Source organism: Sinocyclocheilus anshuiensis, unplaced genomic scaffold (genome assembly GCF_001515605.1).
Source record: "Sinocyclocheilus anshuiensis isolate Anshui unplaced genomic scaffold, SAMN03320099.WGS_v1.1 scaffold189, whole genome shotgun sequence".
In the NCBI taxonomy this organism is placed as follows: Eukaryota; Metazoa; Chordata; class Actinopteri; order Cypriniformes; family Cyprinidae; genus Sinocyclocheilus; species Sinocyclocheilus anshuiensis.
In genome coordinates, this window is record NW_015540861.1 from 801230 (window position 1) to 827092 (window position 25863).

At 35.2% G+C, this 25863-nt stretch overlaps 1 protein-coding gene across 5 annotated transcripts in view; it reads right to left on the reverse strand.

Moving 5' to 3' along the window:
* Positions 1-25863, reverse strand: part of frmpd1b (FERM and PDZ domain containing 1b) — a 39590-nt gene that overhangs the window by 12492 nt on the left and 1235 nt on the right. The window contains exons 3-8 of one of the 5 annotated variants that reach the window (XM_016485544.1): positions 24273-24274; positions 16590-16731; positions 8294-8397; positions 6345-6505; positions 301-403; positions 113-158 (exon numbers count right to left, since the gene is read on the reverse strand). In XM_016485544.1, coding sequence (XP_016341030.1) covers positions 113-158; positions 301-403; positions 6345-6505; positions 8294-8397; positions 16590-16731; positions 24273-24274 — 558 coding nt within the window. Of the gene's footprint in view, positions 1-112; positions 159-300; positions 404-6344; positions 6506-8293; positions 8402-9315; positions 9355-16589; positions 16732-24272; positions 24275-25863 lie in introns of those variants that run through there. The other 4 variants (XM_016485549.1, XM_016485547.1, XM_016485545.1 and 1 more) reach the window with 4 other exon arrangements.

Consider the following 25863-nt stretch of genomic DNA (forward strand, 5'->3'; position numbering starts at 1 on the left):
TTTCAAAATGTAAAATAAAACCGGATTTGAATAAGAACCGGTTCTTGATTCCCAACCCTACCACTATCTGACTCAACAACAACAAACTGGAAGAAGAATCTTAAGTACACACCGCCATATTTCTGAGGATCGTCATGGTTACAGAGTCCTGGCAATCCCTGAGGTCGGAACATAAAATATGAAAAAAATGACACTACCAAATCATGACATCATCATATTTATGAGTGGGGCAAGAAACAAGCAAGCAATATCAACTCAGCAAAGTTATTTTAGCTATGTTCCTCTAATCTGATCAGTTACCTAATCATCTGCTCCGCGTTTTGAGGCGAAAGATCTTCTATGGCTTTATTGTTCACTTTTAGGATTTGATCTCCAGGAAAAAGCTGACCGTCTGCTGGGCCTCCTACAAATAAACACACACACACACGCGTAAGCATTAAAATACAACTCTAGTTTCATGCACGCTGAACAGTACCTTCAATGTAAGTCAATGTCTGTTTTATATTCTTACAGGCAAAAAGTCTGATCACTGAGAAAATAAAGAACACACATCTCACAGACCTGCCAACCTTGGAACAATTTTTTGAGTACCATCAGTGTGACGGCACATCAGAGTATTTTTGTGCAATTTGCAATTTAAAATGCTATTTAGAAAAAACTCCAGTACACTTTAATTAATACTCCAGTACACTTCTGTACACTGTAGAAAAACATGGATTATCATATGTCTACAAATTTGTTTTGAGAGAAGTATTATTTTTATGGATTGGCCATTTAGCGCTATAAACACATCTGTCTGTTTCATTCATGCTGATAGAAGCTCCTGATGTTCCAGGAAATCCCTAATATGGACAAAGACAGCTGTCGCTGTAACTGAATAAAAAGAAGATATAAACGTTTTGAATGATAAAACAAAGACAATAAACACTCGACTGTGACAATGTATTGTTTATCTGTGTTCTTCAAGCCATCTCAGGTATACACACAAACAGAGCCAGTTCGGAGAGAAATAAAACGTACTGAAATTATTTAAATGCAAAACCGATAAAAAAAAAAAATGAAGTAATGACTACTGTACTGGCCTCGCTTAAGAAATCAGTCAGACAGCGGGAGTGGAAGGGGGATCGAGCGGGATTTGGTGTCAATTTGCAGTCTCTTTTTAATGATAGGCCTTACACATTTGTCAATCCTCCATGCTTGCTATTTGGGGAATGAACCCAGCGCTCTGATTGGCCAAACTCTTCTTCTTTTGCTGTTGTTTGATTTGAATGCTGTGCGTGGACACAGGCTTTTGCATAGTTTAGAGCAACATATCGTACCAGTGTACTTTGAGGTCAAAATGCATACCTGCTACACAAAATACATACAGGTTGGCAGGTCTGCTCTCATTAATAAGCCATGATTCAAGTTATGTGCCACAGTTTAATACTTTTTATAGGTTTGTTCAAATCACTAACCTTAACTGTAAGTAAAAGTTAAAGTGATGCAACTTAGATGAAAATTCTGGATTAGATTTTTTTTTTAATGTTTTTGAAAGACAACGTCTCTTATGTTCACCAAGACTGCACTGATTTGATAAAAAAAACAGTAAAAACTGTAATATTGTGAAATATTACAATTTAAAATAACTGTTTTCTTTTTTTTATATATTTTAAAGCTGAATTTTCAGCATCACTACTCCAGTTTTCAGTGTCACATGATCCTTCAGAAATCATTCCAATACACTGATTTGCTGTTAAAGAAACAGTTCAGTTATTATCAATGAATGTGTAATGGGTTTGTTTAAATCACTAACCCTAACTATGAGTAAAAGTCATAGTTACAACAATGTGATTGCGGAAGTTACATTGTTAATTAATTATTCATATCACGTCTGGTGCTTCTGTTGGTGGAGTGTCTGGCTCTGAGTATGTTTGTCTCTGCACTGCTCTGTTCTGCAATTTACACTCATTTGTCTTCAAGCCAAACTACACACACACACAATCTGCCCTTCTGCCCTGCAACATCCCCGTAGTCCCTGATGGATCTCTGCCCTGCCAGAACCAACCACCAATGCCTGGCAGACCTCTCTCTCTCCTTCTCCTTTCACATAATTATGTGCTGCAGGGCTGTGAGGTTCTCCCTCTGGGCTTTTATCAGCTGTTTCTGCTGCAAAAAGAGAGAAGTCAGCACTGCAGAATGAATGTGTGTGTGCAAGAATGCACACACAATAGCTTTGTTGCAAGATCCAGTGTGCTGCCATGCCGTCTAGTCTTTATACACAGCTGGCTTCTAAGGTGACTAAAATGGAAACTTATAAGTGGCTGATTTAGATTTGGAATACAAAGGTGGGAAACATCCATTCAGGGATTTATCGCTTGAGATTCATGGGCAGACTTACTAGAAGACATTAAAAAAGATGTCAGCCGAGTCTGTGTAACTAGGACAATGATGTTGACATGCAATCTCACACTATCTTGCCTGCCATTTTCTGCCTATTTTCTTGTGAAATTGGTTTTATTCACTATTATGTTACTCTCCTAATGTGAAGACATAGTAAACAATTTGTAATAAAAAATTTGAACGAATGCCATTGATTCAGTTAATTAGGTCTGCTCGATTATGGCAAAAATCATAATCACGATTATTTTGGCCAATATTGTAATTACGATTATTTAACACGATTATGAGGGGGCCATATGACCAAAACTTTATATTTAAAGATAGTCATACATATCAAATATATATTTCCTGTAAATACGGTTGCTATGACATCTACATTGTAGAGACCAGCGGAATTTCAAACAAACAAACAAACAAAAAGTCCTCAAAATTATTGAAAATAATTAAACTGTCAGTAATAAAAAAGCAAAGGACAAATACAATAGAATAAAAAGATACAAATGAAACAAACTGTGCTTTAATGTTTTTTTTTATGCAAGTCTCAATAAGTTTACAGCCTACAGAAATGAATAATCAAATGTAAAATAAAACAGCATAGTATTCACTGTAAGAATTAAACTTTTTTGTTTCTTATTAAAGCTACAAAAGTCCTTCACTCAAGAGCAGTGTGTGATTTTGAATTTGTCTTTTGTTGTCTGATTAATATTAAGCACACAGTCGCAGCAGGAAAATAGCCCGCTGTCACTTTAAGAGCCGCACGGATCCAATTTACTGTTACACGCGTATTTTCATTCTCTAGAAGGTATACATGAATAATCACTAAGGGCCGCATTTTGACACATTTTTGCATGTATTTGACCGTTTAGGCGCGCAACTTGAGCTAAAAGATGACTTTACATGTCTGTGTTCTGTTCCGTCTCTGAGCGCATATATCTTCCTGAGGAGCAGCGCAAGTTCTCTTTCATGCATACTTCTATAAATCAAGCACGCCCCAATTTGCAAAAGTCACGTTACATGATTCTACTGATTTGCACGTGAAATTGGGCTTTTATGGAGGAACGAAAGCGCAGCGCTGGAAAAGGGGGCGGAATGGGGCGCAATAATCATTTTATCTCGATTATTGTATTGTCATAATCGTTGGAGGACAAAAATCGAAACCGTTTTTCGATTAATTGCACAGCCCTACAATGAATGCCAGAATCAACTCATAATTTATTCAGATAGAGTTAGATGTTAGCATGTTGCTAAGCTAAAAATGCTATACGGTAATATAATAGTGTACAGGGTTGATGAAAATATGGTAATTATTTGCTACTAAAAACAGTTCAGGTCTTTGTCTTGAACTTGGAATCACAAATTATAAACTGGAATTTTATGAAAGTTTAGATTTTTTTGATTTTCATCTTGACTATTGTGACCTTATATTCAAACTAAAACAGTAGTGACTTCAGTTAAGGTATTAAACTACATATTTCTGTTAAATATGGCTTTTTTTTTTAGCTTTTGGTAAATGCTGCTCTTTATTTGTTCTTCAATATTTTGCACAAGAATATAGAAGTAGGAGAGACCAGGGGCATTTGTAACACTCAATTCCTCCAATCAGAAACAAGCTAGAGTGATGACACTGTATCTGCACATGCTCATGCCTGTGAAAAAGGAACACAATCCTTTCACCTCAGAAGAGTGTTTCAACAAAATACTGATTTTGAGGTATGAAAGTTAATTTTTGGAAGTACAGTATTTTTCTTCTGCTGTCTAAAGTTTAGATGACTGCGAATTTAACATGCATTTTATCTCTAGGTTATTGATGAAAAATGTACATGAATAACCTATGCTAATATAGGTGTGGCTAGCTAGCATAGAAGATTTTATCATAGCTGCAACATTGTGTTATAATTGCCCCCGAGCCACACGGCCCAGTGTAAGCACCTTGTTTGTCTGTGTTGACAAACTTTTCTGTTAGAAAATGAACATATTTAAATGTAAAAACAATTATCAGTGTTACACATTAAACAATGTGTTGCTTTTAAATCTTTTTTTAAAATACAATGAATATTATCTTCACATGATCGCATTGAGTTATTCTGTTAATATGTCTGTCTTGTACCATTTCACTAAAGTTTGGTTAAAGACTGTTCTTGACTCATCAGCTGATTAATGTATTTGAGTAAAATATACTGTATATAAATAATTCAAATCTAGTTCCCACTAGAATAGTTGCTTAGTCTTCAACTTTTTGAATGCATATGCCTGACATCTAAAAGAATTAGATCCATATTTATGTAACATTATTAGATACTACAGCAGTAAAGTGATTACTCTGAGGAAGGCTTTTATTTGAGATACAGTGGGTTAATATGACTTATTTTTCAGTGTTACAGTTGCCCCCAAACACTGTTACAATCACCACCACCAAGGGGGCAAATGTAACACTCTGACTTCTTGCATTTAATTTAATATTATAGTCTTGACCTTATTAGTGAAAATATATCAGTTGCATTATTAATTAGTGCACCTATATTTGTTTCTAGTATCAAAAGATGACTAGTGTATTTCAAGTAGTCTGTGAGTTATGAAAGAAAATGTAAAAACAATGTTACAATTGCCCCCGGTCTACTATATTTATGTAGTATTTTCTTTTGGTCAGTACAAATTTTTTTTCTTTAAATTAATATTCAAATTCAGCAAGGATGCATTAAATCAATCAAAAGTGATAGTACAGACCTGTACAGCAATTCACATTTAAAATAAATGCTGTTGTTGAACGTTCTATAATTCAACTACTATTCATACTTTCTACTATTCTTCAAAGAATCCTGAAAAAAATGTATCATGGTTTCCACAAGAATATGAAGCAGCACAACTGTTTTCAACGCTGATAATAATAAGAAATGTTTCTTGAGCAGCAAATCAGCATATAAGAATGATTTCTGAAGGATCATGTGACACTGAAGACTGGAAAATTCAGCTTTGCATCACAGGAATAAATTACATTTTAAAATATATTCACATAGAAAACAATTATTTTAATCTGTACTAATAAATATTACAATATTATTGTTTTTCCTGTATTTTTGATCAAATAAATGTAGCCTTAGTGAACATAAGAGACTTCTTTAAATTCTTTAAATTCTTTAAAGGATGAGGAACAGAATCTCAGAGTTGCAGACCAGACTGAACTATTTTTATTGATATTTTTCAGAATTTAAGAAAAGTTTCTTTGGCTGTAGGCCATCTTTTTTGCACAGCGCTGACTGCAATGCATTCTGGGATTGACTTCTGTCAAGGATACATGCAATATATGTTGCCTTAGATTTTAATCAAAAAAGGACCTTTGAAACAACAGTAGTGCAACTATGTTGTCTTGAATGCTAGTTAGGTTTTGTATTCGTTTTTATGTGTTGGTACTATGCGTGTGAGAGAATGTGTGTCAGTAACTGTCAGTTCAAAATGAGAATAAATATAATCAGCTTGTGTGAGTGTGTTTTTGTGTATAAGAGACAGATATTTTTTGTGAAGGAGCTTGTGCACCTGCATCATAATGAATTAAATAAATGACAGAGGAGCAGGTGGCCACCTCACACACACCAGCTCAAGTGTCACATCCTTTCTCACAGTTTCACCATCTCTGTCAAAGCAGCATAGAGGGTGAAAATTCAGTCTGATGCAGCAGTGAGACTTCATAAACATCCAGTGGAAGAGCTTATAAATGAGGGTTTTTTTCTCAGGATAAACATCTGAGAAGCAGGACAGAGCTTCATTTAATCTTATTGGTGTCTCAGAGAAATATAAGAGATCTTAACAGGATCATTGGTGTTGGTTCTTTCCTCTGGGTACATTTTCTCACACACAGTCAGGACAGTATCCAAACCTGGCTTCGTTTAGATCATAATCTGTGTTTAAAAACAACCTGCTGTAGCGCGTCCCATAAGCCAAACTCCATGTGAAGTGTGTGTGTGTACCTGGAGTGACGTCCCTGACCAGCAGGGGGTGCTGTGATGAGAGAGTGAATCCATGGGAGTCCAGGACAGCGTCTCTGATCACCTCCACTGTTACCTTCACAGGGAAGTTCTGCTGGCCCGAATCCCCAGAGCGCGACCTCCTGCCTCCTAAAATACGCTCCCTTTGAGAGCCAGATAGAGCGCAGAATCAGACAGACATATGAAAACACACAGGCTGTGTTCAAAATGAAATACTAGTGTACTGCTTGATCTATTAGTGTACAGTACAGCACTATAAACTGCGTTCAATTTAGAAAGTTTAATAACATGCATTTTTGTATTATTTTTTAAATACAAAATTATAATATATACATAAACATTACTGTTCAAAAGTTTGGGGTCAATAATATTTTTTTATTTTATGTTTTTATTCTCACCAAGGCTACATTTATTTGATAAAAATACAGTAAAATCAGTAATATTGTGGAATATTACTACAATTTTAAAAAGCTGTTTTCTATGTGAATATATTGTAAAATGTAATTTATTCCTGTGATGAAAAGCTGAATTTTCAGTATCATTACTCCAGTTTTCAGTGTCACCTGATCCTTCAGAAATCATTCTAATATGCTGATTTGCTGCTCAAGATTTTTTTTTTTATTATTATCAATGTTGAAAACAGTTGTGCTGCTTGATATTTTTGTAGAAATCATGATATATTTTTTTCTTTGTTGAATAGAAAGTTTAAAAGAACATCATAGAAATCTTTTGTAACATTATTTTCTTTACTGTCACTTTTGATCTATTTAATGCATGCTTGCTGAATAGAAGTATTAAAAACTTACTGAGCACAAACTTTTGAAAAGCAGTGTACATTTTAAAATATTTTTATGTTTGCATTTTTTAACATTTGTGCTGTGCTAAAATCCTTTACCTAATTTGGTGTTCCTGGTCAAAAGCAAAATTTGACCATGTTTGAGCAAAGTAAGTAAGTTTTAGTCCAATGTGATAACATTAACTAGCATTTTCTGGAACAGAAAATTTAAAAAATAAATAACTACAGTATTAATTAAACTACTGAGACTTTTCTCTGAAAATATCACCATCAAATCAGTGAAAAACCACATGAAATGACGTCACTATATGCCGAGAGACTCTAAAACACATGGCGATGATAACTGCCTGATGAACGTGTGGTTGCATGGCAGGAGACGACTGTGTTTATACCAGCGGGAGAAAGACAAATGAACTACAAGCCCGCAGCAGATGGAAGTATGAGAAGATCTCGAAAGTAGTTCTCATGAGCTTGTGTGTTTAAGTAAGAGAAAACAAGGAAATATTTGCCAGCTAAACATTTATGTAGATGTAGATATCAATTAAGTGACATATAGTTCAACATTATCTGAAGAAAAAGATCCCACAGTGAAATCTCTCTAACTGCCACTCTCAACAAACACTGAATCTCGTCAGCTTCACAAAGCTGGAATTTATGGTAGGGCCCATCTGGAAACCAAGGCCAATATCTTAAAACCTGTGACCCTAATTAATGGAAAATAGTGCTATGATCTGATTAGTGTTCTTTCCCTATATCTGGATGCGTTTGGAGAAAACCAAAAGATGGCTTCAACCCACACAGTCTGTTAAACACATGGCAGATCCGTCATGGTTCAGACTGACTGGTTTGGTGGTTGCTCTGTGTGTTGTCCACAGCCCATACGACACTGCATCATCAAAGTGTGCACTACATCAAAAGATGACTACAAAGGCTAAGAGCACCAATTGGGACAGAGCCTAAGTCAACCGTCTTCCATGGCTACATCTAAACATCATTAAAACTGCCTGTGATGTTCTGGAGCTCCAAATATGAAGGCTGTTTCACATTTATAGGCTTTTCTCTCCTACAAATGCCTTCAAGAAACACATTTCTGCTCTGATTATAATATATGTCTGTGTGTGTGAAGTTACTCCACCTGCTGAGAGAGTCTCGAGAGCGGCGCAGCCATTTCCCCACCACCTGCTCCACCCGACCGACCCTGCCTGGAGATCGACTTCTGCTTCTTTCTCGCTCCTCCATCTAACTGAGAGATAGAAAGACAAAGTGATGAGTGAACAGAAAATAAGGATGAGGATCATACAGTGTAAAACACTATTTTTTAACTCAACATCAATATCAAAATTGACCATATATTAACTTTTTTTAAAGACCCGTGATGCCAGAACCAAAGTTTTATGGCATGTTGTCCATGTTAGTTAGCTTTTAGGTCATTATTTTAATGTACTCCTAAAAGCAGGTACTGTACACACTACCCTTCAAAACTTTTGGGTCGATAAGATTTTTTAAAATAAGTTTCTTATGCTCACCAAGGCTGCATTTATTTGATTAAAATATGGTAAAATCAGTAATACTGTAAAATATGATTACAATTTTAAAGAATGGGTCTCTATTGTAATATAATTTAAAATGTCATTTATTCCTGTGATCAAATCTGAATTTTCAGCATCATTACTCCAGTCTTCAGTGTCACATGATTCTTCAGAAATCATTCTAATATGCTGATTTGCTGCTGAGGAAACATTTACTATTATTATCAGTGTTAAAAACAGTTATGCTGCTTTAAATTCTTGTGGAAACTGTGATACATCTTTTCAGGATTTTTTGATGAATAGACAGTTCAAAAGTTCAAAAGAAGCATTTATTTTTGAAATAGGAATCTTTTGTAACAATACAACTATCTTTACTGTCACTTTTGTTGAATTTAATACATCCTTGCTTAATAAAAGCATTAATCATTAATCTTACTGAGCTCAAACTTTTGAACACCAGTGTATGCATTTTAAACTTGTTTAAAATTGCAGTCCCGTTGCAACTTCCCGTTTCAAAAGGAAATCAACACAGGAAAAAAAACCTCAATGATTTCACAGAGCAAACAAGAAATGGCATTCATAATCCATTTTACATCGTTAGTGAGTCAAATCCATTTACTTCAATTACCGATGTATTTCAGATGCAGCTTATTTCATCCTCCTTCATTCATATTCTCATCTCAACACACTCTCTCTCTGTCCTGTCCGTGTGCTGGGTTTTATGTATGCTAATAGCAGTGGCACAGTCATGAGGTGACACCAGGCCTGGCATTTAGAGGACAATCTACGTCACAACAGACAAGATATCACATGCATAATAACATCAGCCATCTACAGATGATAGAACTGCACACTGCACCTATGCAACATGCACACATTCAGTCCGTCTAATTACCTGAACAGCTTTTCTCGCTCCTCTGGACATCTGCTGCTACAAACACACATGCATCTCTCTCTTTCAGCCACACACTGTTGTAAGTGTGTGTTATCTCTGCAGTCAGACACAAGGGAGCTCTTACACACTCACTCAATCACTCACAAACCACAACTGCTCTAAACCGCACTGTGTGTGTTTGTATCTGTGCTTACAAACACATTCTGAATGTCTGATCAATATACACAGTTTTCTTCTTCTGTGTTTCGTCATGCTCAGAATAATCTGCCTGATTATGCACTGATTTGCTGGCTGCATTGCATTCTGGAGAAGGTCATGTGACCCTTTACCTTTGCTCTATGAGTCAACCATTGCATATGGATTCAGTCTAAACCCGATGTCTATGAGGTTTTGGGACTATATGTGACCCTGGACCACAAAACCAGTCTTAAGTCGCTGGGGTATATTTTTAACAATAGCCAAAAAAACATTGTGCCAAAAATCATTAGGATATTAAGTAAAGATCATGTTCCATGAAGATATTTTGTAAATTTCCTACTGTAAATATATTAAAACTTAATTTTTGATTAGTAATATGTATTGTTAAGAACTTCATTAGGACAACTTTAAAGGCGATTTTCTCAATATTTTGATTTTTTTGCACCCTCAGATTCCAGATTTTCAATAGTTGTATCTTGGCCAAATATTGTCCTACTAACAAACCATACATCAATGGAAAGTTAATTTGTTCAGCTTTCTGATGATGTATAAATCTCAATTTTGAAAAATCGACACTTAAGACTGGTTTTGTGGTCCAGGGTCACATATAATAATTTACAAGAATGCTATGAAATACTTGTCATTTGCAATCAACGCTAAGAGTATTAATCAACAAAACCCGACACATAGTCTAATGCAAAAAAAAAACAAAACAAAAAAACAGATGGAAACTCATGCCCTAGCATCCTTTAAATAGATATATGTTGAAAATTAACTAACTTAAACTAACTTGCTCAGCACGATTAATTTCAAACAAATAGTTTTATTATTACCAGAGAAAAATTACCATAGAACAAAACAATTAGTGAAAATAGGTGTGTTGCTTTATGGATTGTGTTCTAACACTTTTCATAATGCAACAATGTGAATTGTAAAATCAATCTTGTTTAACTAGACAGTGTTGTTGATGTTAAGTAAAACAATTAAAAATAATTTTCATTAATTTGAATAAGACTGAAATTGTAAAACTTAGAATAAAAATAGAAATGTTGCCTTGGCAACCAATTGAAATAAAATAATTTGAAGTACTAATATATTAAGTAGTAATATATTATTATTAAGTACTATATATATTATATAATTAATAAAAAATTACAATAGCAAATAACAAAATTACCAAAACGAACTAAACTATTAAATATTAAATTGAACTATTAAGTGAAAACTATAGCAGTACATAAATAATGCTGAAACAACACTAGCTAGAAGGGTTTATATTCACATTCTTACATATTCACAAACAGACAGAATAAGAGATACAGAAACAAAATAGGTAGAGACAAGTATGTGTAAGCGCGACCTCCTTCAAAGCTGCCGAAGCAGGGAAAGAAAGAGATCATTCAGATGACTGACAAAAGACCAGATCAGACCCGTTTTATGTTTGGTCTGTGTTACAGAACAATGATCATAAACCAGTGCTTTTGGCCTTTGAATACAGACTGCTTTGACTGACACATGCATGGCGCTGCCTGAATACTAGAATTAAATAGATGAAATCAACATTTCCAATTCACTTTCTTTCTAAATTTCCCTGTATTCCCAATGTTTTGCAGTGTCTAATGTTTTGGAGCGTTTTTAGTGGGCTGTTATGCAGTTGCTACTAGGTTTCTCTGTTTGATTTGTTGTGCCCCAGTTTAAAACTATGATCACTTGGTAAAGTAGCAGCACACCTTTCCTCACACATGACTTGAGGAATACATCTAGAGCAGAAATGCTGCGGTATGAGTTACACACTTAAGTTTAATAGTCAGGATTAAAGGACATATGATATATATGAGCCACAATATTAGTGAAGCTCCACTCATAATATCATAGCCTAACATCCAAGATCTGATGGATAAAATTAAGTTCTGACCTACATTACTTCATACTAAATATTCAAAAAATATTCACACTGAATATTCAAATGCTGCTTCATGCCGTCTGTAAATTGAAAACACATGTAAACCCAGTTTAGATGACCTCTTGACCCCCAAGGCTCCTCGAGCGCAGCTATAGTGGCTCTCATGGTACTGTGACAAACGTGATTAATCCAGCGTGCAATCAGAGCGCTGAACATGTGCGTGTGTGTGAGGTATTACTGGATTAGTACGCCCACCTAGTAAGGGTGTCATTTAGTCACTCGTGCTGATCCGGATTGATCCGGATCTACAGATCTGAGTCGGGCAGCTGCACTGCGCTTATGCATTAAGTGGGAGATGCTAATGATATTTCATAGCTGCACAGTAAAAAGTAAAAGTTAATTGGATGTAAGTAAAGTGACTGCAGATAATAAAACAGTAAGGTTTTGTTTTGAGAATTTATGCACTGTATACGGCACACCTGTGTGTGTGTGTGTGTGTGTGTGTATGCTGACTCAGGTAAGAGCCACCCTTGTGGAGTCATGAAGATGTCTGCTGTGACAGTTTCAACTCCTGTTCATCCATAAAATCATGAGGCCTCTTCTCTCTCCACCTGCATTTCTGCATCTTCTGCAAGACCCAAATCAAACAGCCATTAAACACAGCTCTCATTTTCTGTCCAAGTCAATGTGTAACCTCCACACTTTTGTATTGATTTTTAATAAAGTCATATTGCAAAAGTTTTTCTTAAAGCACATACACACTGGAGAAAGCTCTCAAAGCAAAAAGCTAACCAAGTTGGCTAGGCTCATGGAATTGAATCTATTAGATGATATTATTAAGTTTTGTTTTAGGCACTTAGTACAAGAGGGTTGACTGCCTTCAGTACTAGTTGTAGTAAAACAAGTTCAGTTTACATGAAGAAATGTTGGAAATTGATAGCACATTATTTTCTCCATAAGTCTCCATTGCTTAAAATGAAAGATTAAATCCATTTTGATATTAATAGTACTTAAGATGTTTGCAGTACAAACTATAACAATGTTAACAATGTATTGTAATATTAGCTAAAACTGACATCTTAAACTAACTTGAAACTTATTAATTTATTCAGGAAGAGTCTGCCTTCTTTACTTTAGCTAATTACTTACTTTAGCTTAGTTTCCCTTCAAGTTTGCTTTGCAAAATAAAGCAATAGTAAACTGAAATGGTTATACTTTACGGTGTAGTTTAAGGTCCCACACGTTTTTCACAGTATAAAACAGGAAAATAACTGTTAATTTAGTAAAACTAATCAATTATGAAACAACTTCAATTTCAGAGCAGCTCTACAGAAGACAATAGTGTCATTATTCATCTCAATTTAGTTCAGTGTTGTTTAAAATAGTTTAAAGATGAGCATAACTGGACAAATGCATATTCACTATTGAAATGTAAACAACATTTTTAAAGATTTTATTAATTTCAGTGACATATCCAGGCCTGGAAAACATATTCAGGTTTATACATGGCTGTACAGAAACACACAAATGTGTGTACACGTGTTTAAAACACATAACTTGAGATCTAGTTTACATGCCACTAAAATCCTCACTCAAAACTTAAGAGAATCTGGCAAACATCTAATGGACAAACCTTGCAGATTCAGTAACTGTTTGGAACTGGTAGTTTCAACACGTTCTTGCCACTTTTGTGATAATATGCATCAGCAGATGGGCTTTGAGTAGCTCATCTCAAGCTGAGACTAGACAGTTCTTGGCCAAAATAAGATGCAGTGTGGTCCAGACTTTATGCTGATAGAAGTCAGGCTCTGTGAGACTACATCCAGCCTCCGTATTTCATTCAGGTCCTTTGAGAGCGTCTGTAATGACATTGCAGCCTCCAGTGGTACAGTATAAGTGCTCAGATTTAGACACTCACACTCAGCTGCTCCCGCTCACAATCACTCAGCACTCCTGTTAAGCTAAGTGATTTCTGTCATTTTCTGACAATCTCACTCCACTTACACTGCACAATTCAGTCAAAATCATTGACTGCAATCATTCTGTCACACTCAAACTCAACTAATAATGCCTTAATGCAGCATTACTACCGTTTCTAGAACTCATGCTCTAATAACTTCCCACTACTGCATACTTCTAGTGTGTACTGCTCTTTGTATATAACGGTTTTAAATTTATGTACGTGTTGTTTACTGACATATAGGGCCAGTTGTCTTGGTATTTTGTTACACGCTGGGCCATGGTTCAGGAAGATCAATATTTCATTCTCTTACACTTGGCCTGTAATGAAGCGAATGGCAATAAACCTAACTTGACTTTTATACAGTCTGGCCCCATGACTGCAGTTTCAGCAGCGTCGGTTTCCAGGTTTCTGTAAGGTCTCTTTTCTTCAATATATCACCAAAAAGGGCCGAGATGTCTCTTTTGAGACAAAAGAGATGATGTTTAATTTTTGTAAGCGATGCCCGCTGGGCACAAATGAAAGCTGCTGAAAGAAGCCTACATTTATCTTTTGATCCATTAAAGGAATATTCCAGGTACAATATAATTTAAGCTCTATTGCTAGCATTTATGACAGAAAATCATCCATCAAGAACTTATTTACAGTAATATATTTAGAGATTTTAGGGTTCTGGTTCCTTAATGATTTGTTAAAGATTATTTGAGGAAGAAAAAACAGTTTCCTCATGAGCCTAATCCCAAATCATTTCAACCAAACAATACCAACAAATTACATTTAAATTGCATTAAAAAACTATTATTTTCAGGTGCCCTTCATGGAGCCAAAATGTCATGAAAAATAAAAAAATATTTCTTGATATGGAAACAACTCTATAGAACCACCAATTATCAGTAGTAAATGGGAGAAACAAAGCTTTTTGAAACTCTGAATAAACTGCTTCGCAAAAAAAATAAATAAATAACTTTTTCAAAGAGGCAAACTAGCTCTTTTAGAAGCAATCAAATATTCTTCTTTTTTTGCATTATATACAAGTATTAAAATTCATAACATTAATCAAAAATTAACCTACATTATAAAAATGACCTGAGATCACTTAAAAACCATTAGACACTCGTTCATGGGTTCACCAGATCAATACCATCTAGAACACTCAAAATTTTGAAATGTTTCTAAACCACTGTTCAACACATATGAAGCCTCATTTGCTGAAATTACATGATTCACGGGTTTGAAATAAGCTCTGAACCACTGATTCGAAACAAACGATTCATAAATGTTTTAAAGCTTCATGTAGCAGTGTTTTCGAAACCCCATCACTAGTAATCATTATAGTTATTGTTACAGTTTTTGTTCTTGGTGTGCATAAACCTTTAGCCTTGTTATTCCTCCCTAATATAGCTTCATAGCTGGACCGAAGAGACAGGCATGAATGATGCTAAATCAAAGTCTCGGAATTACTGTAGTGCTGTCAATCAAAGCACTTGGCACATCGTGATGCTCACAATAAGCAACATCTTACTGTTATCCATCTATAATCAGAGCTATAAGTCATTCTAACAGCTAGCTACTAGGCATACAGCCACATATTCTCCACCGCCTCTGACCATGTGGTCCAGATCGCACCGGAAAGCTGCTCTCAGCTCTAAAACCACCTCAAAGCATCTATTAATGCTGCCTACAGTAACTCTACACTCTCCCTCCCATGTCTGTCCCAACCCCCATCTCCTCCTGCACTAAAGCAGACGCCTATAATAAGTGCCATGCACGCTGTTAAGGAAGACTGCTTGATGTCTTGCTCATACTTCCTCTCCATCCTCTTCAGGATCCATTACTGAAAGAATCATTTTTAATATGTAACCATAACCCGTACGCTCAGTCACTGGGTCAAATGGTCGAGAGGCTCTTCACCAATGCAGGAATGACTCTAGGTGTTAATCTGCTAAAGAACACTCTCCATTAGTATTTATTATACTTGCTTGAGTGCTTCACATTGCTGGTCGACTGCACTGGTCGTCAGCAGTCATGCAATGTGACTCTGACACACTGCACTGTGAAGCTGACCTAAATGTAAGTTGATACAATAACTTCTGTGACACTTTTTTTTCAATGTCAAAATTATTTCTCCTATCACATCCAGTGTTATTTTAGTGTTATTTATATACTATTACATTATTTATTCATATTGAATTTGATTATTTATATTTTTAGTTTTCATCTTAATTTTAATTTTAAATGTCATTTTTTGAACATTTCTATTTTGATAATTTATTTATTTATTTTATTTTAATTAATTTAATTTTAGGAATTTAACAAACTCATTTATTTTAGTCAGATTCATTTCATTTAAACTTTATTTCAATTACTGAAAATTATTTTATTTATTTATTTATTTATTTTCCCCCAGTTTTAACACTGATTCCATCTCACTGTCAGATTGGCAACTATAAGGGAACCATTTATAGGTTGATTATCGGCTAACTTAAATTTCAGCCAGTTCCTCACACAAAGCCAACATACAGCACACTAGTCATATGAACTACTTTTATGGTGCATTTATGTCCTTCTAGGATGAAAAGTGACCTCTTGCTTGCTTTCAACGAGTGGAAAAGAACATATGAACGTCATGAGCAAATAAGCAAATGATACCAAACATTTCCATTTTTGGATGAACTAGCCTATTCCTTTAACATTAACCACCTGTTTTCACACTGCAGGGAAAAATCTAACAGATACGGGTTTCATTCATTCAAATTCAAAATCAAAGCCACAAACAGCATGAATCCCTGAGGGAATGAAAGCTCAGCATCTTCAGAAAGATAAGGGTGTTTCTAATTGAAAATATGCTTTCTGTCACAAGTGGATGCATCTTGTGGATGCACATTTGTTACACCTGCATCTAATATACATCTTTTCAGCAGAGTAGTTTAATGAAATGTAGCTCACCTGGGTGTGGCTTGTGTCCGAACAGCTCCAGAATGCAGAAATCTCAGCGTGTGATTGGCTGTCACATCTCTCTTGTGCGGACTGGTTGAGAGGTGGCGGAGGCGGGCCCTCACAACCATCAGGACCAATGAGAACTGATCTGCTAGAGATAAAAGCATACTATAAATAGACTCTGAAATATATATGCTACGACATCATGTAGATTAATGACTATATTTGATTACATGTTCATAAACACGTTCACACTCACAATGATTCTGTCGCTAAAAATGTATCACAGCAATGATTTTGATACATTTTTTAAATGGCCAAATGTGTTTCCTAAGAATTGTTTTCAGATTAGTTTGGCTGTTTTTTTTTACCCTATTTTACTGTACTTCTTGCATTAATTTGAATCTACTTTGCAGCGATGACCGCTTGGTTGAAATGACTGTTTTTAAAGCCATTTCAGAGCAAATACTTAAGCTAATTTTGTTACTAGCATCTCTGATTAACAAGTGGTGTAAGACATGTTCAATTTAAATAATTTCTAAGAATCAGTTCAAACTTTTCAATTCAATGAATCAATTCCAAACTCTGAATGAACAATCAATTCGCATCATCGCTCAAAAATGTTAAAGGAGACATATTATGCCCCTTTTTACAATATGTAATATAAGTCTCTGGTGTCCCCAGAATGTGTCTGTGAAGTTTCAGCTCAAAATACCCCACAGATAATTTATTATATCATTTTGAAAATGCCTGTTTTGAGTGGAAGCAGAAATACGCTGATTTTTGGGCCTGTCTCTTTAAATGCAAATGAGCTGCTGCTCCCCGCCCCCTTTTCCAGAATAGAGCTGCGCCATTACAGCTCATACCCGTTAAAACATCTGCTTTGGTTCTGATTATCATATTTATCACGCTGAAATCATGCGTTTATACCATATTAGTTTAAACTTCTGATATACGGTTTTCTGAGTGCACACATCCGAAGCACACGGACAGAAAGCGGCTGTCACAGCATGTGAGTACTAAACTAAGTTCTCATTCACACAAGTTTAAGTTAAAAACACACGAGCTACAAAAACATTCGGTTATGTCTGTGAAGGTAAACAGCTGGGAAATAAATCGCATGTTTATTTTAGATCTGTGTGGCAGCAGCAATATACAGTAAATAAATCAATAAATCCACTGCTCTCTTGTCTCTGAGGCTGGGACTCTAAATAGTGTTCTGTGCTCGTCTGTGCAGCCAATGACAGAACAGTTAGCATGTTTTGCTCAAACTTTCGCCATGACATTAGAACTGATACACCATTGTCGCTTGCGAAATCACAATGATGGCGCCGTGGGTGTAAACTTACAGATTAAGGGGCGGTAATATTATAATGAGATCCCTTTGCCACGTCACTAGGGAAGCGAATTCAGACGCGCTCGTTTTTTCAGACACTTGCAGAAAAAGGCTTCCCAAAACAAAGTTACTGGGTTAATCTTTTCCACGTTTCCTTGGTTGGTAGATGCACCGGGGACCTGATTATAGCACTTAAAACCTGGAAAAGTCAGATTTTTATGATATGTCACCTTTAATGGATGTTTCCATGTGGCATTTTTCATATGTTAAAATGTTTTTAGTTAAAATATATATGTAAATAATATAATCATATGCAATGCTGTTTATTATCATATATTGTAATATTGGTACATTTAAATAATAATGATTCACTGGTATTCTTCATGTTGATGAATGCTTGTCCATCGAGCGCACTTTATTAACATTTCAGAGTGTGTAGTTCTGTGACTTTCACTCCAGTGCACATGAAATCATGCGATGGTGGCACTCATGCAACAGTCACGAGAGCCATCCTCAGGCTGTCTCCCTGCATTTGCGTCGCATACGTCTGAGGCTCTTTAGGCCTCAAAGCATCTGCAGGGCTTGTGATGTCAGCAAACATACATCTTGACCCCCTGGGTGTGATTTCAGTTTCCCAGTGCCGGGTATCTAGCTCATGCCGACTGCAAGACTCATGAATAATGAATTCCAATAATGCAGCTACTGTACTTGAGCAAGACTACTGTGAGAGGAAGGTGTGATAAAGACAGAGATGGAAGAAACAGAACAATGGATGAAGTGTTCCCATACTGAAGAAATATCACAATGAAATCTCTTTAATAGCTCAATACAGCAATGAGATTCAATGGAGAACAAATGGAGACATTTTCTGCTTTTTAGAAGAATGAATCTTAGAACAAGAGTTTCAGGAGTGATCTTAAAGTCAATGCTGAAAAAATTGCTTCGAAACTTTTCACTCAGAAATTGCTAGTAAATCTCACAAATATTTATAAAGAAATGTAAAGTAACACACTGAATTAAACATGAAATTTAGAAGTGAAAGACTAAACCAAACATACTCAAATAATCTGTTATATTTACAGCTTCGAATAATCATTTTTTACAGTGAAGACAATAAACAATTATTTAATATAATTGATATTAGCTATAATATCTGCATTAAATTTGATAGTTCCATATTCAAAATTATTAAAGTTTTTTTGCATTTTGTTTTTATTTTAAATCTTCTTTTTTTTCAAATTTACTACTATTTTTAGTTTTGTTACAGTTTTTAGTTAATTTGTGTTCATTATTTTCTTTCAGTATATAAAATAGTAACAATAATAACTCTTACTCTATGTTTTTATTTCTCTCAAAACAACATAAATTGCCATTTGCAACCTCTTTTCTGAAACTGGAAACATTGTAGGGATTTGATTTATGGAAAAATGGAGTCAGACCAAATAAGAATTTGTTGAAATAATGCCTCTGATGATGTCTGCATAAATGAAAAGCCTTTTTGGAAAAGGACAAATTATTACATTTAAAATTATGAAGACATTTTCCTTTTTTGGAATAATAAATCATTAACAGGAAGACCAGGAACAAACTTGATTTCGTATTGACCTTTAAGAGAAACAGATGCTTCTGTGAAACATACATGAGACCATCTACTTCTGCAGTTTTCTTCTGGGTGGACAAAAGAAAAGGTAAAGAAGGAGGAAACAGACATAAAAAGCAAGAGATAAAACAATGAAAAAGGGGACGAGGATGATTTGGAAAAAGTTTAAATGCATGTGAAAGGTGTGAAAACGAGAGAACTTAAACAGAAGGACTACGAGAAACAGCTGAGCGGTGCGGCGCAGCACCTTGCCGCAATACAGCAGAATTCCTGCTCAGCAACTAATTTGTCAAGAAGCAGTCAATGAGGAACGGGCAAATAAACAGGCCAGGCGTGAGTCTGTGAACCTGTGCTGCTCGACCCGTGTCGCAAGAGTTGCATCAACAGTCTGGCTCTCCAAAAATATGCTATTTTTATGCCTATTGAACAGCGTGACACTGTAATTTTCAATCACCCCATAGAAACAGCATCCCTTTGCCCTCCGAGAATAAACTGGAGGAAATGTGGAAACCGTATCAGTGTCTTCATGATCATTGGACTACACAGACACAATCAGTCCCCAGGGAATCAATAGCGATCGTGTCTGCGAAACGGAGAGTTTATCTCCTATCCTATCTGACTGGGACAGAAATGGATGTTTGCTTGTGACTCTGACATTTACAGCTCTCATTAAACTGCTCCTAAAGCAGTCGAAGGAAAAGGGCTACAAACGTCCAGACCCAGAAACGAACACGAACAAAATGAGGTGCAGCCTTTTCACACACAAAACCAAACACCATTACAATTCGGCATATATTTTTTGTCCCGCACAGATTTTCAACAGTAGTCTGTATATGTTGGTAGGGTTTGATATAATTAGTTGTCAGTTGAAGTTAATCATTTGTTTTGTGGTGATATTGAGGATTATGAATTTGGTTTTGGTTTTAGCTATGTTAGCACACATGCTCATTGGTCAAAACACCTAGAGCTGTGGTGCTCATGTGGAAAGCACAGTTCCAATCCAGCTTGTGATATTTTTCTGATCCCATTCCCTCTATCTCTAATTTCCTGTCCTATCTCTGTAATCTTTTTATTAAACGTACAGATCAAGTTTTATTTGAGATGTTTTATGGATATGAATGATACTTAAAGTTGTGTGGCTAGTTGACTATGCAATAGAGCGCTGCAGTGATGATGTATTTTTGTGAGCCAACCCCGATGTTAGCATCATCCTGGATCCCTTGACAAAAACCCAATCTGATTTTTCCATTGGTTTCTGGATCATTGCAGAAAATAAGCTGTGGGCAACAAAAATGTATGATTCTTACATGTTTTGTTCATGATAATCTTCACAAATGAACAACTTTTATGAATTTTGAAGCTAAACATTGGCTATGAATTAAATACACCACAGTCGCATGACTTCAATGTCACAATCATTGAGCAGTTTCGGTCTTTATTCAAAAATCATTTCCCTTGAAAGTTTAAGTTAGAATAGTTTACAAGAGTGCAATTACAGTGGGTACGGAAAGTATTCAGACCCCCTTAAATTTTTCACTCTTTGTTATATTGCAGCCATTTGCTAAAATCAGAAGGGGGTCTGAATACTTTCCGTACCCACTGTATAAACACAATGAGGCTGTGAAAGTGACTAGTGAGCAGAACAGTGTTTATCTGTTCGGTTTGATGACGTTTAATGTCCCCGACAACCTCTGTAGTCCCATTTAGCCACTTGTTAGCAACCGCCTTTTTCAAAAAGCTTTAAAAAAAATAAAACACAAGGGGGTGTTACTAATGTATTTTGTGTTAATGAATAAATTGTGAAAATATCTTAAGCTTGTGTTCACCACTGACCTTATTTCAGTTAAACTAAAACTAAAAACCCATTCAAAAGACCCATTGCCTTGGGGATGAAGGAACCGGAAATGCTAAAATGCTAACTTGTTTCCGGGTGGTCTATAAAAATACATTATCCCTGCAGCTCTCTATTGGATTTTTAAAACTTAAATTGTATTTTGATTGATTATGGGAAAAACACACAGAATTCAAGAAAGAGTACTGCATTAGAAACTACCTAGCAACCCCTAAGCAGTAAGCAACCACCCCAAACACCATCGCAAGTCGCAACTGCATTAAACTGCATTAGAATTCTGAACACTCTGTCCATCTGGACACTCTTTAATTGCATTTGTCCTTATTTTCACCCTTCTTCCCCTCAGCTGACACAGTCCCGTCTCTCCCCTCCCCCAACCATCTCGCTCTCTTTCAGCAGGATTGAGGGATTGCATGGAATCAGGAAGATGATTCTGTGGGCTCTGACACTGAATGTTCAAATCCAATTTGAACTGAGAACAAGGAAAGTAAAAGACAAGGCAAGACTGGGCCAAGATGGGACGCACCACAGCAGCCAACAATGGGTGGGACTTAGCAAGAGCTAAACTTGCGTCTGCAAATATTATTGCTATTGTGTCTGGGTTTAATATTACAGTATTCAATGAAAATTAAAATTCTGTTTTCATTTACTTAGCCTCATCTTAGGATGAAAAATTCGGAAGAATGTCTAACTGCTGTTTATCATACAAAAAAACCGGATGACATTTCAATATTTATTCACAGGTGAATCAATATCATGGTAAATGTTCAAAGCATTTCGTTTTGTGTAAATATACAGATTATATTTAATTGTATTTAGATTCTACAAATTGAATCAATGTTGATGTCGCACAGTTTCAATGTCTTTTATATGTCTTGTATTTTGTTAACCTTCACAAACATTTAGTATTAATGTTTTTTTTTCAACATTTTCAGCATTGAAACAGAAACTGACATTATTCCAGCCACTTTTCAATGGTGAAGTGCCGACTGGGAAAGCATACTGTCAAACTCCAAATAAATAAATACAATCATCAGTGATACGAACCAAGAGTTTTGAAAAGTATTTTTTTTCGATGAAAATCTTCTCTGCCAAACTGCATTTGCATTTAAAGGGATACTCCACCCCAAAATGAAAATTTTGTCATTAATCACTTACCCCTATGTTGTTCCAAACCCGTAAAAGCTTCGTTCGTCTTCGGAACACAATTTAAGATATTTGACGAATGAAGCTTTTACGGGTTTGGAACAACATAGGGGTAAGTGATTAATGACAACATTTTCATTCTGGGGTGGAGTAACCCTTTAACATCTATTCAACCTTGGAGTGTGAAAACAAATGCATGCAATGTATTTGTAAATGCATGCAAGACTTTTAGTAATGAATCTTGAAGTCCATTCTGATAACTTAAACTTCAGACTTTTATGGTTTATTTGTCATTTTTTGGAGCTTGTCGAGCTTGTCAAAATACGGTAACAAAATTATTTCAAAGTATATAAACAGCAGTTCAGAGATTCTTAAAAAACTCCTAACATTTAACCCTATTATTTAATCATTATGTAGTTTAGAATCAAGTTCTTATTTCGAAAACGAAAAAGAATTTAAGAAGGACATATTGATATAATACTTGACTGCTTTTCAATAGTAGGTTTGCATGAGCAGTTCTACACAGTGAGAGACTCAAAGAAAGAAGCTATTAACCATATGCCCTCCAGGTCTAAATGCCAATGAATTTTAGAGATTCCACTGAGATTTCTAACATTTCACATTGAGCAAATGAACATCAAATGTAACGCATCGTGTCCAGTTCTATTGGCTGTTCTCTGCTGCATCACATTCCTGAATAACGCAATAAGATGTGGCATATGCTCTTAAAACGAGGGTTCAGTCCCGCTTGGTAGTGCACCAACTGAGGACTAAAGAAATGCAGCAGACGTGTTGCGGTTCACAGCTTCAGTCTGTAAACTAGGTCAGATTTGTTTCATCCTATACCCATTAACTAACAGCCAAATAAATGGTCCTAGAACAATGGCGTTTCCTTTGCTTTGTCTGTGCCAGTCAGCAGTTTGTTGTGTGTTGAAAATGATTCCACGTTTCCTCTTTAGCACTAATTAAATCGCCCTTCTCTTCCCCGTTCTAACTGTCAGAGCCGTCCATTAGCATAATAAAAGAAAGAACCTTTTGTGTAATCTCTCAATTCAATTCCATCGGCGACAGCAGCTGAGGGCTTTCAGTTCCCAGAATGCTGGTAAATCTAGCTACCATTTGGAGATTAATATTCGGAATTTGCACTTATTAATGACTTGCATCTGGCTTTTAGTCTGTTTTTCTTAGCTTGTGCTAAATATACACAAAATTAACTTTTAGCAGGAAAAAAAAAAAAACTTGTTTGACAGGATGTACACAAATTTTCATTCAATAAAATTATCTTTAGAATGAAAAGGCCACTCCCTCTAAATTTTAAACACCACCTGATAGCAATAGCAAGTAGAAAATCATAATTTAGCCAGGCTGTGACGTGAACTAAAGCAGGGTTAACTAAAATTAAAACCATAAAAAAAAACTTGCTACTTAAAATAAAATAAACATTAACTAAAATTCAATAAAATATAAAAAACTTCAGGTAGCTTATTTCAGCTAGTTGCCAAAACAAAATGTATCATTTTCATTTAGTCTGATGTACTAAAATAACTCAAATTAGAGCTGTAATAAAAATTAATTAAAAAACTATATATTAAAAGAAAAAAAAAATGAAATGACAACAACAACACAACAAAATGATGGAAAATGTAAAAAAACCCCATTAAAAATATTAATAATATTAATAACATAAAATAACACAAAAATAACACAACGGCCATTAGCCATTTAAAAACAAGATTTTTAAACTCACACTGTAAGTACATCTATACTTTACAAAAAGTGATTCAGATTCGTTGTTCAGTTAAGCAAAGTGGTTTATTTAGACACAAATGAAGACCAGAGGCCATGAAAGAGGCTAATCATAGGTAGAAAAACCTGTGCATGTTTGTGTGTGTGTGTGTCATGAAGTAAGAATGAATTTGGGTTACAGGAGCTTCCTGTATTTCCTGATGTTTAAGTACAGCAGGCCGTTTCTCTGCACTGGAACTACATCATATGTTCTCCATTCATCACTGAGTCATCAGCTGAGCCTGAAGCCACACAAAATGCTGAGAATACACACGTACACACACACACACATCCACACACACACACACACACACACACACACACACACACACACACACACACACACACACACACACACACACATACACATACACATACACATACACAGAGCAGAAGACTTCCCTAATCCAAACACACGTGAACACACACTTCCCACATGCTAATTCTTGAGATGTGAGACAATATCTCGCAATAAAATACCAAAGTCAGGTTCAGGAAGCAAAAATCCCAATTCAGTTTGCATAACATAACATGAAACTTTCAAAAGAAACCTGCTATGAGCTCTTGAGGATAAACAGTAGTATTTCACTATTATTTCAGCTTTTTAAAAAATCATGTTTAATTGCCAAATTAGATTATTCGTTTTTTATTGTACATTATTTATTTGATTACTTTGAATTATTGCTTCAAATAGTATTTTACCTTTGTCTTTTTGTCTTTGATTTTCAAATACCTTTTTTCTTTGAAAATTCAAATCAAAGGTTGTAATACTGTCATTTGTATATCACAGCTGGTTAAAAAAAACTATTGTTTAATTCCAAAGAATTTCTGATTTCTGAAGTGTTTCATATATGCTGACATTTTGACGCAATATTGTATTTTTTATTAATTTTAAAGAAGCCAAATAATTTGGAAAATATTTGAAAGGGAAAAAGTTAAACATAAACAAAAATTAACATAAAAAGCTGTTTTATATTGTTGTATTACTAGTCATGAAAATAGCACCAGATTGTTCTTAAGATAAATGTATAAAGTTATTTGATTTACTATTAATTTTAAATAGATAAAATAAATAGATTTAAATAATGGCAATATCATTCACCACCCCTCAAACCATAACTCAATACTTCATATAGAGTAAAATATTGATTTTAAATAGAATTTAAATTCACATTAATAATAAAATGTACATGTTTAACAAAGATTCACAGTTGTGTCCCTACACTGTTTTATAAGAAAGCTTGCTGTTCAACCCCAGTAAAATAAAACCATACTAAAATAAATATGTAGGCTATGATAAAGTTGAAAAGATTAATATAAATAATTTCTTGGTATTAAGTTCTGTAGCCTGTTTCATTTCTGTAGCCTGTTTTGTCTCTAGATTCAGCATGTACAGAATATCACACACACACGCCACTAAATAATCATGTTCCTTATTCTCCACACTTCCTCCTGACATATTGAGATTTTTTGTTGGGTATGGCTGTGGCGTGTGTGTGCACATTACAATCTACTCTCATGCAAATACATGCAAAATAAAGCTCAAAATATTTAAACGTAAAGC